General features: G+C 41.2%; 1 protein-coding gene across 1 annotated transcript in view; it reads right to left on the reverse strand.

Annotated features, from left to right (window-relative positions):
* The window catches only part of CFI (complement factor I), a 34,808-nt gene that overhangs the window by 7,413 nt on the left and 13,594 nt on the right, over nt 1-13,801 (reverse strand). Inside the window, exons 3-11 of the mRNA XM_018569819.1 lie at nt 13,198-13,360; nt 10,886-11,064; nt 8,281-8,391; nt 6,817-6,944; nt 5,493-5,605; nt 5,328-5,379; nt 4,638-4,829; nt 3,504-3,640; nt 2,319-2,443 (exon numbers count right to left, since the gene is read on the reverse strand). Of these exons, the coding sequence (XP_018425321.1) occupies nt 2,319-2,443; nt 3,504-3,640; nt 4,638-4,829; nt 5,328-5,379; nt 5,493-5,605; nt 6,817-6,944; nt 8,281-8,391; nt 10,886-11,064; nt 13,198-13,360 (1,200 nt within the window). The remainder of the gene's footprint in view (nt 1-2,318; nt 2,444-3,503; nt 3,641-4,637; nt 4,830-5,327; nt 5,380-5,492; nt 5,606-6,816; nt 6,945-8,280; nt 8,392-10,885; nt 11,065-13,197; nt 13,361-13,801) is intronic.

Consider the following 13,801-nt stretch of genomic DNA (forward strand, 5'->3'; position numbering starts at 1 on the left):
TAATACCATCAGCTATAGAGGACTACAAATCCCAGTGATACATTATTAAGCAATGCAGAATAATACCATCAGCTATAGAGGACTACAAATCCCAATGATACATTATTCAGCAATGCAGAATAATACCATCAGCTATAGAGGACTACAAATCCCAGTGATACATTATACAGCAATACAGAATAATACCATCAGCTATAGAGCACTACAAATCCCAGTGATACAATATACAGCAATGCAGAATAATACCATCAGCTATAGAGGACTACAAATTCCAATGATACATTATACAGCAATGTAGAATAAAACAATCAGCTAGAGTGTGGTCTTAGGAGGTTGTACGGGGTCTCAGGTGGCTGTGCAGGGTCTTTGGAGGACTGTTAGATATAAAAAAATGCGCTAGGAATCAATTAGCACTCTAAAAGCAGCTGTGCTTAAATATGTGAGTACACCCAAAATAGGAAAAAAGAAAATGGCACTGCGCTTCAAACTCAAAAAATATTCCTAAAATGTGAAACAAATAATATAAATTGTGAAATTGTCACAAAGTGATAAACAATTTTGGGTTATACACAACACCTGTGCTAATAATAGTTCAAGAAAAAAACTCTTGGTTAATGGTCTAGACAGTCCATTACTTATTGATACAATAAAGTCCTTGAAATATGTGAGGATATATCTTCCAACTTTTATAATCATGGATTGTGTCCACTGGAGCTCCTGTCTCAATGATTGTAATGTTCGCATAGATCCGCCCACCGGTGAGTGCGGCCAGATCCTCTCTTTGATCACGGTCGAGACTGGAGAGCACTTATTCGCTAATTGTTTATGTATTCACGGACGTGGTTGTCAGGATCCAGAGCACCCCCAGGTGGCGCCGGAGCCAGGTCCTGCAGTTCCTGTGCTCGCCTGCGGGTGTCTCCAGCAGCCAGGAACTGTAAGGAACCTGCAGCTCCAGTACTCACCTGTGGGTGTGCACCAGCTGTGACTGATCATCCCATCACCTGGTGCTTCCTGGGAGGGTATTTAGGCCCTCCCTGCAGTCAGGAAGCTGGCTCAGTATTGCGTCGCCTGCACTTGACTGATACCTGAACCCAGCTACCTGAACCCAGCTACCTGAACCCAGCTACCTGAACCCAGCTACCTGAACCCTGCTACCTGAACCCAGCTACCTGAACCCAGCTACCTGAACCCTGCTTCCTAGCTGCAGACCTGTCACCGACCCGGCTTGTTACCCGACCACTCTTCTTGGATCCTGTTTCTGTACCGTGCTGCCCTCCTGTTAACGACCTGGCTTGTACCTGACCATTCTTCCTAAATCCTGTACTGTGCTGCCCTCCTGTTAACCCTCCTTGTTACTTCACTGCTAAACCTGTGGGGGGTTGAGGGGGTTAGTAGTTTTGTTTGATGGTAACAAATAAACTGTGCATAGAACCCTATCCTGTGTGGGCATATTAATTTGGTCATCCTGTGTGGGTACCTGCATGTGGTGTGAGGACGCCTGTGCATGGTACCCTGACAGTGGTGTTGATTATAAAAGTTGGAAGATATATCCTCACATATTTCAAGGGCTTTATTCTATCAAGAATTAATGGACTTCACATATGGATATGTAGATTAAGAGGGAGTTGTACATCACTTGTGAGATTTAACACAGGATTTTCTATATGTACACATTTTATGAGATGTACTAGCACATCCTTTTAATGTTTATTATGGTTTATAGTGTCTAGACCATTAGACCAAGAGTTTTTTCTGAACTATTATTAGCATAGGCATTGTGAAACACAGGTGTTGTGTATAACACAAAATTGTTTATCACTTTGTGACAATTTCACAATTTATACTATTTGATTCACATTTTAGGAATATTTTTTGAGTTTGTGATTCGCAGTGCCATTTTCTTTTTTCTTTGGAGGACTGTGTGGGTTCTCAGGTGGGCTGTGCAGGGTCTATGGTGCGCTGTACAGGGTCTAAGAAGGCTGTGGAGGGTTTCAGGAGAGTTGTGCAAGGTCTCGCCATAGCTGTGTGGGGTCTCAACAGGGCTGTGCAGGGTCTATGGTGGGCTGTGTGGGATCTCAGGTGGCTTTGCGGGGTCTTAGGAGGATGTGCATTGTCTCAGGAGGCAGTGTGGAACTGTGCGGGGTCTCAGGTGACCTGTGCGGGGTCTACTGTGGGCTGTGTGGGGGTCTACAGTGGGTTGTGCGGGGTCTATGGTGGACTGAGTGAAGTCTGTGATGGGCTGTGCGGGGACTATGGTGAGCTGTGAAGGGTCTCAGGTGCACTGTACAGGGTCTATGGCGGGCTGTGTGGGGTCTCACCAGGTTCTTGGTGGTCCTGCAGGCGGGTGGTGTGGTTATCCAGGAAGGAGGAGGAGATGTGCAGCTGGTACTGTAAACATGAAGGCTGCCGTGGTCCCCAGCCAGCGTGGAAACTTAGGGAGCAACTGCAGTTAAAAAATGTTAAGTGCTGGCATCGGTGGTTAGTATTGAGGTATTTTTACGAGTACCGGCACAGATACTGGAATAGGTACAATGTATTTGTGCATCCCTAGTATCTAGCAAACAAAAATCTATGCTATATTATTAAAAGTATGAAAAGTTTCCCATACTGGAAATACAGGCTATAATTTTAGTTTATGCAAAGTGAAAAGAAATTAGAGGAGTTACAGAGACCTACCACTCAAGTAAAGGACTTGAGTAGTTGACCTTTTAAGATGCCTTCCAAGCTCAGACTACATTGGGTTCAGGAGCAGAGCAAAGTATCAGAACAGGATATATTTCTATTTATGAATGGGCAAATGCATTTGTGGGACCACTGTTTTGGGGTATATTTAACCATTTAAGTTGTTATGTTTTGGTTTAATAAACTGTAACGGCCACTTTTATTTGCATTACTGTTTGTAAATCATCCCCTGAATTTAACAAATTTTGTACTTGCTTTGGAGCAACTGTTTTCTTAATGATATAAATGTTATGTTAGAAGTCAGACCAGTTTTTTTAATCCTGTGTCTCAAGTCAAAGTATTATTTTATTTTGGGTGTTTTTTGTGGTCCATAACCCCAGTGGGAATATCTTCTTCCCCATTCCTTATTTTACTGTGAACTGTTCATCCTGGTTCCCCTTGCTTCACTGAGAGGGAAAGATAACTTTAGTTCACAACAGAGTTCATTCTGTCCCTCAATGAACTAAAAAGAAAAGGAATTTAAGGTTAGTACAAAACTCCAGTTTTCTTTCTTGTCCATTGTGGGGCAAAGGTTTCAGAGACAGTTGGGACATCAAAAATCAGTTTAAATGAGGGCTGGGCAACATCAACAGAACACTAACAGACCTTCAGAACAACAAAAAGAACAGAACTTGGAGCAGCCTGTAGCTCATAAAGCCGCCTGAAGGACCTTACACCTGAAACTGGCATCAGGTGAGGCATTAACATCGAACTAGTAAAACTGAAAAAAATTGTGAACCAGAAGGCCAGGTGGCAGCTTTTCAGGTCTCTGAAACAGTTACCTGACAGGCAAGGATGGAACCCAGTCCTTGAGACCATAAATAAACTTGGATGATGATCTGTTTAAGCCACCTAGAAATGCTGGAGAGAGCAGCTGGTTCTTCTTTATGGGGACCATCATGGATGACAAAGAGTCTTTCTAATGGAATCAGTGTCTGAGAGACAGACATGAATAGCACACACTGCATCCTAACAATGAAGGATGATTTACCTCTGATGCACTGAAACCAGACAGAGGGATGAAAGAACAATGTCTTGGTTGAGGTGAAAACAACATAACCACCTTACGCTTATGTAAGACCAAAAATGGTTCCTTACATGACAAAGCAGCCAGGTCAGACACACACCTTGCCGGGTGAAAGACAAGAAAAGCAACCTTGTGAGAAAGTGCCCTGTACCTGGATGGAAACCGAGCTAAACAGGGGGCTACCCATGCACCACTTGTCTAACTCCCTTGGAAATGGTAGCAGGAGTGAGCACTCGGGGAGCACAAGTGCCGATGTAGCTAGCTGAAAAGGTCCTGTACCAAAGCCTGAGTGCGATGACCCAAAGACTTTGGCGGCAGGAACCAGACTGAAGCAGCAACGTTCTGTAGGATGCAGGAACTGGCACAAGTGGTAACAGCAAGGTTCTGTACCAGAACATTAGTCTGAAGTCCCAATTACTGTGGGTGCCGGAACCAGACCTCAGACTAAAGCCGTGACATCCCATGGGACGCAGGAACTGGCTCAATTGGCATCAGCAAGAGGTCCAGGCAGCAGAATTTAGGTGGAGCTTAATTGATGGTCTAATAAGAGTGGTCACAGGCCGGGGTCATACATAGGAGAATCGGATATGAAAACAGGATGCCAAATCAGTAGATGCAAGCAGAGTTGAGGTCACAGGCTGAGGTAATACACAGGAAAGTCAGGTTCGAACATGAGGTGCCATATCGGAAATTGGAAGCAGAGTCAAGATTGTTAGCTAAAGTCATACACAGGTCAGCAGAATCACAGGATAGGGAAAACAGGAAGCAGCTGAAGACCATTCAGCAACTAGCTCAGGGTTCACACTGTTTTTCATAGGCTATCTGGTTCCTGTGAATGTGCCAAGGTACATACACATGCCAGAACGCGTACACTACTGCTAACGCTTACACACAGAATTTCCAGTGCGCACATGTCTGCACGAATGAACACTAGCATCCACATACCACATGCATGTTTGCCCATAATCCCGTAAACAGGGCGGTGTGGTACCATGTGCACGCATGCATAAACCCGTGCTAGTTTCTTGGGGAGCATCTTGCAGTAAGAGGAAATATCTCTGATAGATTCAAGAGGCTGATTCTGAAGTGCCAAAAGAAACAAATTCAGATCCCACAGAGTCACAGGTGAATGCACAGGGGGAGCTACGTGAGACACACTGTAAACATAGGTCTTAATCAAACAATTGGGGCAAGGGGTCTCTGGAACAAGATCACAAGAGCTCAGATTCCGCCCTTGACGTACTTAATAGTATAAGTTGTATTGCTTCAGGCCTTATTACAAAAAGGTGAGATTTTTCTCACAAAGTATTTCCTGGGATAAAAGCGACTTTCTTTGCACCAAGCAAAGTATGTCTTCCATGTGCAATGCTAGACCTTGCAGGAAGCAGAATTTCTGGCTTTTTAACATCATGAGAATCCAATTCAGACATACCCTATGCCCCTCAAAACTTGGGTTTCAACCACCATGTAATTTAAGCCAGCATCCATGAAGCAAGATGATAAACTGGACCTTGAGACAAGTCCAGAAAGCTCTGGGGAGCCCACAAAGTATCTGGCAGGAGCCTGAATACTACATCACCCTGGGCCTATCCAGAGTTATGAGGATCACAGGAATGGCATCCATCTTTATCCTGCAAAGCAGAAGAGGAAGGAGTTTCAGGGGAGAGAAGGCATATCATGATCCTACTGAGGCACAGGAGTATCCACTCTTTTCACCAGAGAATCTCTCCATCTGGAAACAAACCTCTCCGTTTTTTTGTTAAACCTGGACGCTAGGAGGTCTAGATACGGCACCGCCAACCTGTAACACAGCTCCTGGAACACTGCCTCCAGATCCAGGCGCCCACAAATATACACCTAAACATTTACAATTTAAAAAAAAAGGATAATTACCTTTATCAGCATGACCTTCATGTTCATTATTTTCCTGATTTTCTGATTCCTTGTCTGAGATAAATAAAAAAATAAAATACACACTAATTTGTATACATAACTTATGTTGTTGTGAATGTCAGTGGCTGGAGAGGAACTTCTCTTCAGCCACTGACATTCACAACAACATAAGTTATACTGTGTGAATGGGAACATGTTACAAATATAAAGTAGGTGTTATCCTAATTTGGTTGCAAATGTTTAAAATCTCTTTAAGGGCACGCAGAAAAAGTGACAGACAAAAATGGATTAGGCTGCATTGAACAAATTCTGCATTGTTTTTTCTGTAATAATATTTGTAAAGGAGAACATGTGCTTTTGCTACATGCTGTAGGTAGATTTGTCTTTTTATTCTTAACTTCAAAGTATATATAGTATCCTCTTTTTATGCATTCTGTTTAGCACTAAAATGTAAACCATAATTTATAATTTCTTTGTAATCATACTGTATAGGAATACTTGAGATTTACCCATTTTTTATCACCTGGCAAAGAGCAAGTTCTAAACTCTATGAATTCTCTATGCTGGAATGCGTCATGTCTCCTCCCCCTCTGCCAAGTAAGTTAGCCTTGTCTTAACTAATGTATTAGCTGCCAGAAAGTAGTGCTGGGCTTTCTTGAAAGAAAGCCCAGCGTACTCAGACAAGTCAGAATCATGCTCCATTATTACAAAGGTACTGGACGAGCATTTTTTTTCCCTCAAATGCACACTCACAAATACCAACTCTACCAAAGAAACTCACGGGGCATTATTGAACAAACCTATTATAGGAGTTTCCAAGTCTTCTAAGACTCTGCTATCCACTAAGAAATATAAACTGAAAGTTCAGCAATAATATGATATTGACTTTTTATGATATGACTTTTATATACTTTGAAAGCACACTATGTAAATAGGGTAAGGCTGTTTTTAAAAAGTACACCTGCACAAAACATCCGTCGACCTCCTTATACCGCCTGTGCCTCCCCTCTTAATCTGGTGGTAGTAACTCTATATGCTCTACTGTGGATATTTTATTCACTTATGATCACTTGGACTTTTGATCAGGATTGTAATAAAGTTCTGCTTCTATAAGTTTGTATACTTGAGCGAATACCAATTTTCTTCACTTATATTGTAAATAATGTTCAAATTACGTTCGTGTTTTTTATACCTTCACAACTGAGTTCATCCTCTCCTTTGAGGCAGTCTTTATAACCGTTGCACTTGTAATGCTTTGGAATACAGATGTCTGATGAACAGTGAAAACTGTCTTTACGGCATTCTAAAATAGCATTACACAACACAAGAGACACAATTTAATATAAATAATTTTATATATTAAAAAAATTGTAAATAAAAAAAAATGTGACTAGCCCGCTAAGCAATGAAATGCACATGCTCCCAGCTATGGTGGTGTGGAAGACATTCATGGTGGTGTACATGCTGATCATTATTCTTTTGGATCTGTCTTTTTGGAATTTGCTTGGATTCGTTTTAATACATCTTGGACCACACTTAGCCTGGTCTCTGTGCGGCTGATCTTTTGGAGATTGATTTGGGAAATGAAAGGCAGACTACAGCCTGCACCCAGAGTGTGAACTTATTGCAGTCGAGGTTGGAATAGAGCAGTGAGTCCTTGGAGCTCTTTGAATATTGCTCCAAGCTAGTTGCATTTAAAAGATACCCATATGCAATGCTGTCATAAAAGGGGAATGTGTCAGTGAGTATATATCACTGGAATCTCTATTCCAAGCACCACTGTATGAAATCTTGTATGTTGGTTGGTGGTTACATTTCTGCACATGCCCATAATAATTTGCACCTGAGCAGTGCAATACTCTTCCGCATATGGTTCACTGAGGGTTTTTTTTTTTTTTTTACATTTTTGGTTTTTTTTAGAGTCTCCTTTATTGATAGCTAAGTGCACTTGATGTGGGTTTAGTTCTATATGGTAGACACATTTAAAAAAATACTAAAAACAGTTATATAGTCTCAAAGGCAGAATTATTTTTATCAGATACATCATGGCTTAGCTGGCACACATTCAGAACCTGGAGCTACATTACATAAGAACTAACCTTGTTAGTAAATTCCATATGGATATATACTATTGCCGAACGTGTGCTTGCCCACATCGTGGGTGAATGGTAAATTCTGTAAGCATTCTGATTATTTGTTCATGCATATCCTTTAGTTGAGCATGCCTGCTTTGGATATTCGTTGCATTTAAAGCTGAACTCTAGCTATAAAGTATTATGTTTAGCTACATTGGTCCAGTGTGATCCAATATAGGTTTGCATATGATATACCTGTTTGGCCCACTGGGATCCTGTAAAGTGCTTTACAGCGATCTTACGGGTCCTGTGTGGTGCTGAGTTGTACAGGTTTCCCTCTGCTCTGATAACACAGAGGGTTGCTCGCTGGGCAAATCGGCCATTCAGGGAACCCCTAATATTATTATCAATGAATACAAGGCGGACTGTGCAGTCAGCCATACCAGGGCCATATTAAGCTTAATTTATATACTACATTCAAACTCTGCCCCTTACTTGATATTTTATGTTGCTCTCTTTATATAAAAGATATATGTTTGGTTTGTCTTCTTGATGTATACTTACTTGAACAGCACAGTTCATCACTCAGATCTCCACAATCATTATCCCCATCACAGGTGGTATTTAAAGGAATACATTTCCCATTCACACACGGGAATTCATTATCAGTACAGCCTGAAACATAAAACAAAGCATTCCTTAGGTCTGCATCATGTACATGCGTAATACTGCGCAAATTGTAATCGCGTATCAACTTTCACAACAACCCAGAACAAGGCGCCATATTTTTTTTAATATGTATTTACAATTTTGAGTGTTGTGGGGGTTACTGGAGTAGTAAGCAGTGGAAGTTCACTCTAAACTAATATTTCAGTCAGGAATGGATGTGGATAGGCTGAATCATCAACAGATTAGGAACTAATGGATCAATATAGCCTTTGGGTGCAATGGAATATATATACAATGAAAATATAGTACTGACAGCGAGAACCACTCAAAACTACTACACTGGACAGGCAGACCTGGCAACGTAGTCCAGAAAGTGTAATATTCCAGTGGGTGGATCAACTCCACCGCTTCTATATGAAACTGAAAGATCACATTGGTGGACTGTTGCTGTATTCACAAATAACTGCAAAGTGGTGAGGCATCCTGAAAGAGAGCCTGTGCTTCGTTGGAAGTCACCCCTGTGAATAGACATAGCAAGACGGCTGCTTTTAACTTTAGTAGCCAGAAACATTTCTGCTGTGCCCCTCTCATTTCATTTCACTTTATTACTGAGCTCTGCCTGAATTCATGGTGAAGTCCTGCCAACTGAAATTACAATGTCTAATGGCACTGCCACAGTAAGCAGCATGGGAAAGAGGTGGAATAAAATCATGGACCTGCAATGTTTGTCCTATTGGTGGGACTAGCCAGTTGGGATGTGAAAGAGTCGACATAGGTGATCTGACTGATGATCTCCATCGCCTCTTTGGTTTGTTGTGTCATATTGCAGAATTGTAAATTGAAGCTCCACGTTCTGTTTAATAGTCCAGACACATCTTTATTCAATATTGGGTTAAGGGATGCTATAGAAAAATACATACAGATACCCCATTTATCAGGGCTTAATGAGAACATGTTTTAGGACTGTAATGGCTTGACATTGGATACAATTTTTTGTCCAGTGTGCAAGAATGCATACAGCTCTTCAGCAGCTGATTTGGAAGCTTGGACAGTATGGACACATTCATTGGACAGGATGATGGAAGTTGCTGGAGCCTGGACACGAAGGCAGTAAAGTTGGAGCAAGCAAAAAAGTGAGACTAAATCAGAGAGTGGCACAAACAAGGCTTCACTTGTATCAACTGGAATTGTGTAGTCTCTGTTATCTGTTATTACTAACAACTAACCATAATCTCATAGCGAAGGACAGCTTAAGCACATAGTTCATTGTGAATATAGCTATTCATGAGGCATGTTTGCTAAGGTAATGCTACAGAGAAGGTAATGTTTTCAGGGAAGCAGCTAAGCACACCAATTAAATGCATACATAAGAGCTGTTTTATCTTCTAAAAGATAGATTTGTATTTCTGAGTTCTGAGAATTACACAGCTCTGCCACACAGCACACTCTGGTCTGGCAGAGACCTGGGAGACCTGATGTTTTTCTGCTGCAGTTAAGTAAAACTTACAGGTCTTGTCTCTCCCCCAGCCTGCTGTAAATGGAGTGAGAAAGGACAAGCAGCAAACTGATAGGCTCATCTTTCTGTCACTCTGCTCTCTTTTCCAATCAGCATGTCTGGTATAAGCACATGAGCACTGCAGCACAGCTGACTAGCTCCTTATGCTGCTTTCCACTCCTCTAGAATGCTACTGTACAGGAACTTCCAGAAGCTAACACAAAGTTGAATTTAGGCACCTGCACTGCTTGTACTAAAATAAAAAAATGTAATGATGTAATAATGAAAACAGATCTGCATTCATTTGTGTCTTGATATCTGCCTGGAATTCAGTTTGAAACTTTTAAGTCAATTATGACTTACAAAGTCGTTACTGAACACTGTCACTTGCAAACCAGAGTCTTTTACTGCTGGTGACTTTATTATGGTCTCCGATAAAACCAAATGTGCTGTAGCCTCTGCATCTGCACTTACAGTTTTCTTTTAGTCCCCCTTCAAAGTCTCCTGCAAGTAAAATCAACCTAATGCAGCTTCCTGTAATGCGGTGATGACAATCCTGCACTGCTCCTGAATGCAGAGCAGAGTTGCCCCTCTATGTAGAGTGTACCTGCTTGTATTACAGTGGGATGAGAAGATGTTGCAGAGGTGTGGCCCTCAACAGTCACTACTGATTGACAAGCCTGTAGCTTGTCAATCAGCATATGGACACACCTTGTTCTGCCCACTGCTTTCTGGATTGTTAGCACTGCCTCTGTTGCTGAATCCCTCCCACAGTAGGCTGCAGTGTCTGCAGAACATTATACAGAGCCCAGCAGTCAATACAACATCCTAACACAACCGTCTACTGACTTGAGGGTAAATGTAAAACTCTAGAGGCCTTTTACAGCCTTATTACATAATATTGGGTATACTTTCTGCTACAACGAAAGTTATGTAGAATAAATGCACAGTAAACATCAACTGAAGTTACATCTAAGTCATATATTATACAAAGAAGATACAAACTTCTTGTATCTTTATAACAGTTGACCGCAGCCCACAGGTTTCCTTTGACTTTGTCTTTCTTCAATACACATTCAGCCATGGAGGTCTCAGTCCCTCTGCAGGTTACATGAAGACATTCAGATTGTTGTTCTTGTTGTCCGCCAGTTAGATTGGACTGAAGTGGTTTTGTCAATGCACCTCTAAGAAAAGAGCACATTAAGGTAAGGGTTTTAGTTCTATTGTGTTGTCACTGGTCAAAAGCATTCAAAGAAAATGTACTGGTTTGTCATGTTTTTAGACCACCGGTCTTGGATTCTGTCAACTTCTGTCAGCTGAAAGTATATTTAAAAGCAAAACATTTTTTATTCAAAACCATGCGGGGACGATACAACCAAGGTTTTATAGCTGTTTTTTTTTTCTGCATGGAGATTCACCCTCCTTTTTGTTCTGGTGATCACTGCCACTGGAACAGAAAGTGACAGGAAATCAAGAATTTTGCAGTTTTACCTTTTTCAGGTTGATTGTAATGTACTGTAATACCACATTATGGCCACTAGCTGGAGCCAAGGAGCATAAGAATTAAATGCTTATTTTATATGCTCCTCAGTTCTTTTCAGGTTGAATAATGTGCTGTAATGCCCCATTATGGCCACTAGATGGAGCTGTGATTTTTTGCTCCATACACTATCCATCTGATATGATTATGTATAATCATTTGAGCAGTGTATTGACAGCTTTGGAAAGGCCAAGCAGCTAAAAATAAGCATTTTTGAAACATGTTTTTGGATAAAAACAGTATGTTTTGGCCTGAACTAAAGTCCATATATTTTGGACGTATAATAGAAAAATGTAATTCTCTGGACAAGACTGTAATGCTGGGATGAAAAGACAGGCGATGCCCCTTCATGGTTCCACCTTTCCTCTGCCCATGGCACTTTACTGCCTTTGAGGGAACATGTATCTTTTTCAGATACCTGTGCCACTGGCGTGATTTGTTGTCTTTAAAGTATTCTGAGAGCAGATTAACATTGTGATGTGGGGATGGTCAGGATGCCATTGTGGCTGTGGCCTGGACTTAGGCTGGGTTCACACTTTTGAAGTGCTTTGAAGTGTGTTACTTTGTGCGTTAATGTGTATTGGGTTAGTGCGTTAATATGCATTGGGCAGTGAATGGGCTGCATAACGCACCAAAACAAAGCAAGAAAGTGAATGTCCTTTTTTTGGAGTGCAGTGCACCACAATGCATGGTAAAATGTTCAAATGTTACCATGCGCTGTGGTGCACTGCAATGCAAGTCTGTTGGCTAAGTGTGTTGAAGTACCATTAAGAACAAATAGCAATGCAGCACCCCAACACTTGCTTTTTTTCCTTGTTGTAGTAACCTGCGCATTCCCCAGCACCAAGTATGAATCAGGCCTTATAGGGTGTAAATATCTGGCATATAGTATACTGTATATTCATGAGTAGTGTAAGAAAGCCACTGGTCTGTACTCAGGAATTTGAAGTATATGCATTTTTATTGCAAATAACCATAAACAAACAGTCTCTGTTTTTTTTAATTATTTTTTTTTAAATTATTTCTATTTATTTATTTTTTATTTTGTCAATTCGTCATTGTCGTGGACAACGCTGGACGTCGTGATTGACCCTAGGATTACGTCAGTGGATCCATTTTTGGGCAGTCTTTCTTTTTTTTTTTTAACAATAAAGGACTTGGCAAACTTGGCAGGACATTGTTGTGTTTTTTATTTCAATTAAAGGATTTTTTAATAAAAGTCTAGACTTTTTATTTAAATATATTTTAACACTGTAGTGAATGAGTAGGGGTACAAGTACCCGTTATGCACAAGGGGGGCTGCATGTGGTAGGGGTACCCTGATGTGAATAAGCCCCCCTGCCCGCACCCCCACAACCAACAACCCTGGGCTTGTGGGGCAGAGGCCCTTGTCCCCATCGGCACGGGGACAATGTGCTTTTCCAGGGGAGATCCTGGAAAAGCAACCTCCCAGTGCCGAGGGCATGTGGCCTGGTATGGCAGGGAGGGGGGCTGCTTGCTCGTCCCCACCCCCTTTGTTGCCCTGCCAAGCCTGTGCTCCGATTAAGGGTCTGGTTAGGAATTTTACTGGCGACCCCATGTTTTTTTACCCTCATTTAGATCCCTTACGGATCTGGTATGACTTTTGTGGGGAACCCAACACTTTGTTTTCCCTTTTATTCAAATGGGGTTAATGATAAGAAAACAAAGCCTTTTATCCATGAAACAGTGAACAATTGACTTGTGGAAAACATAAAACACAAAGATAATCAGGAGAAATAAAACAAATGTGACTTACTGGGGAAATCCAAGTTGTCTGCAGGCTACGTTGGCTTCTGTGACTGTCCATTTTTGTGGACACACATGGTGTTCCTTGGTGTCACCGGGTAATGTTATTATCACAATGCCATTATTGTTGACAATTTTGCCGCTTTGTTCCTTCACAGATAATGTAAATTTCCCTAAATTGGAAAAATAAGAGTAACCGCATGACAACCTGGAGCCAGAATAATGATGTGCAACTAATTTACATAGTTAGTCACAATTCTTGTCCAATGGGTTCAGCCAAGAAAAATCTTAAACCTGCAGTTGATCCAGATCTTTAAAACCTGGCACAATTTGCTCCTAAAAGACACAATTCCTTTCTGATCCCATCAGAGAATTTGATACTCCCTGGATCAGCAGTCTATTGAATCTGCATAAACTAATTCCTGCTAAAGACTGTTCAAGATTTGTAAAGCTATCACAGTAAAGAACCATTTTCATCTGTAGATATATCTCTATCCTGCTGGCCAAAAAGTTCTCCCCATGTCTTTTGTGCTAACCTTAATGTGAACATTGAGGCTTCACATTGTTACCAATATACTTTGATATTATCCTAGCTTTTTATTTGACTATCCAAA

This window comes from Nanorana parkeri, unplaced genomic scaffold (assembly GCF_000935625.1).
Source record: "Nanorana parkeri isolate BGI_ZX_2015 unplaced genomic scaffold, ASM93562v1 scaffold36, whole genome shotgun sequence".
In the NCBI taxonomy this organism is placed as follows: Eukaryota; Metazoa; Chordata; class Amphibia; order Anura; family Dicroglossidae; genus Nanorana; species Nanorana parkeri.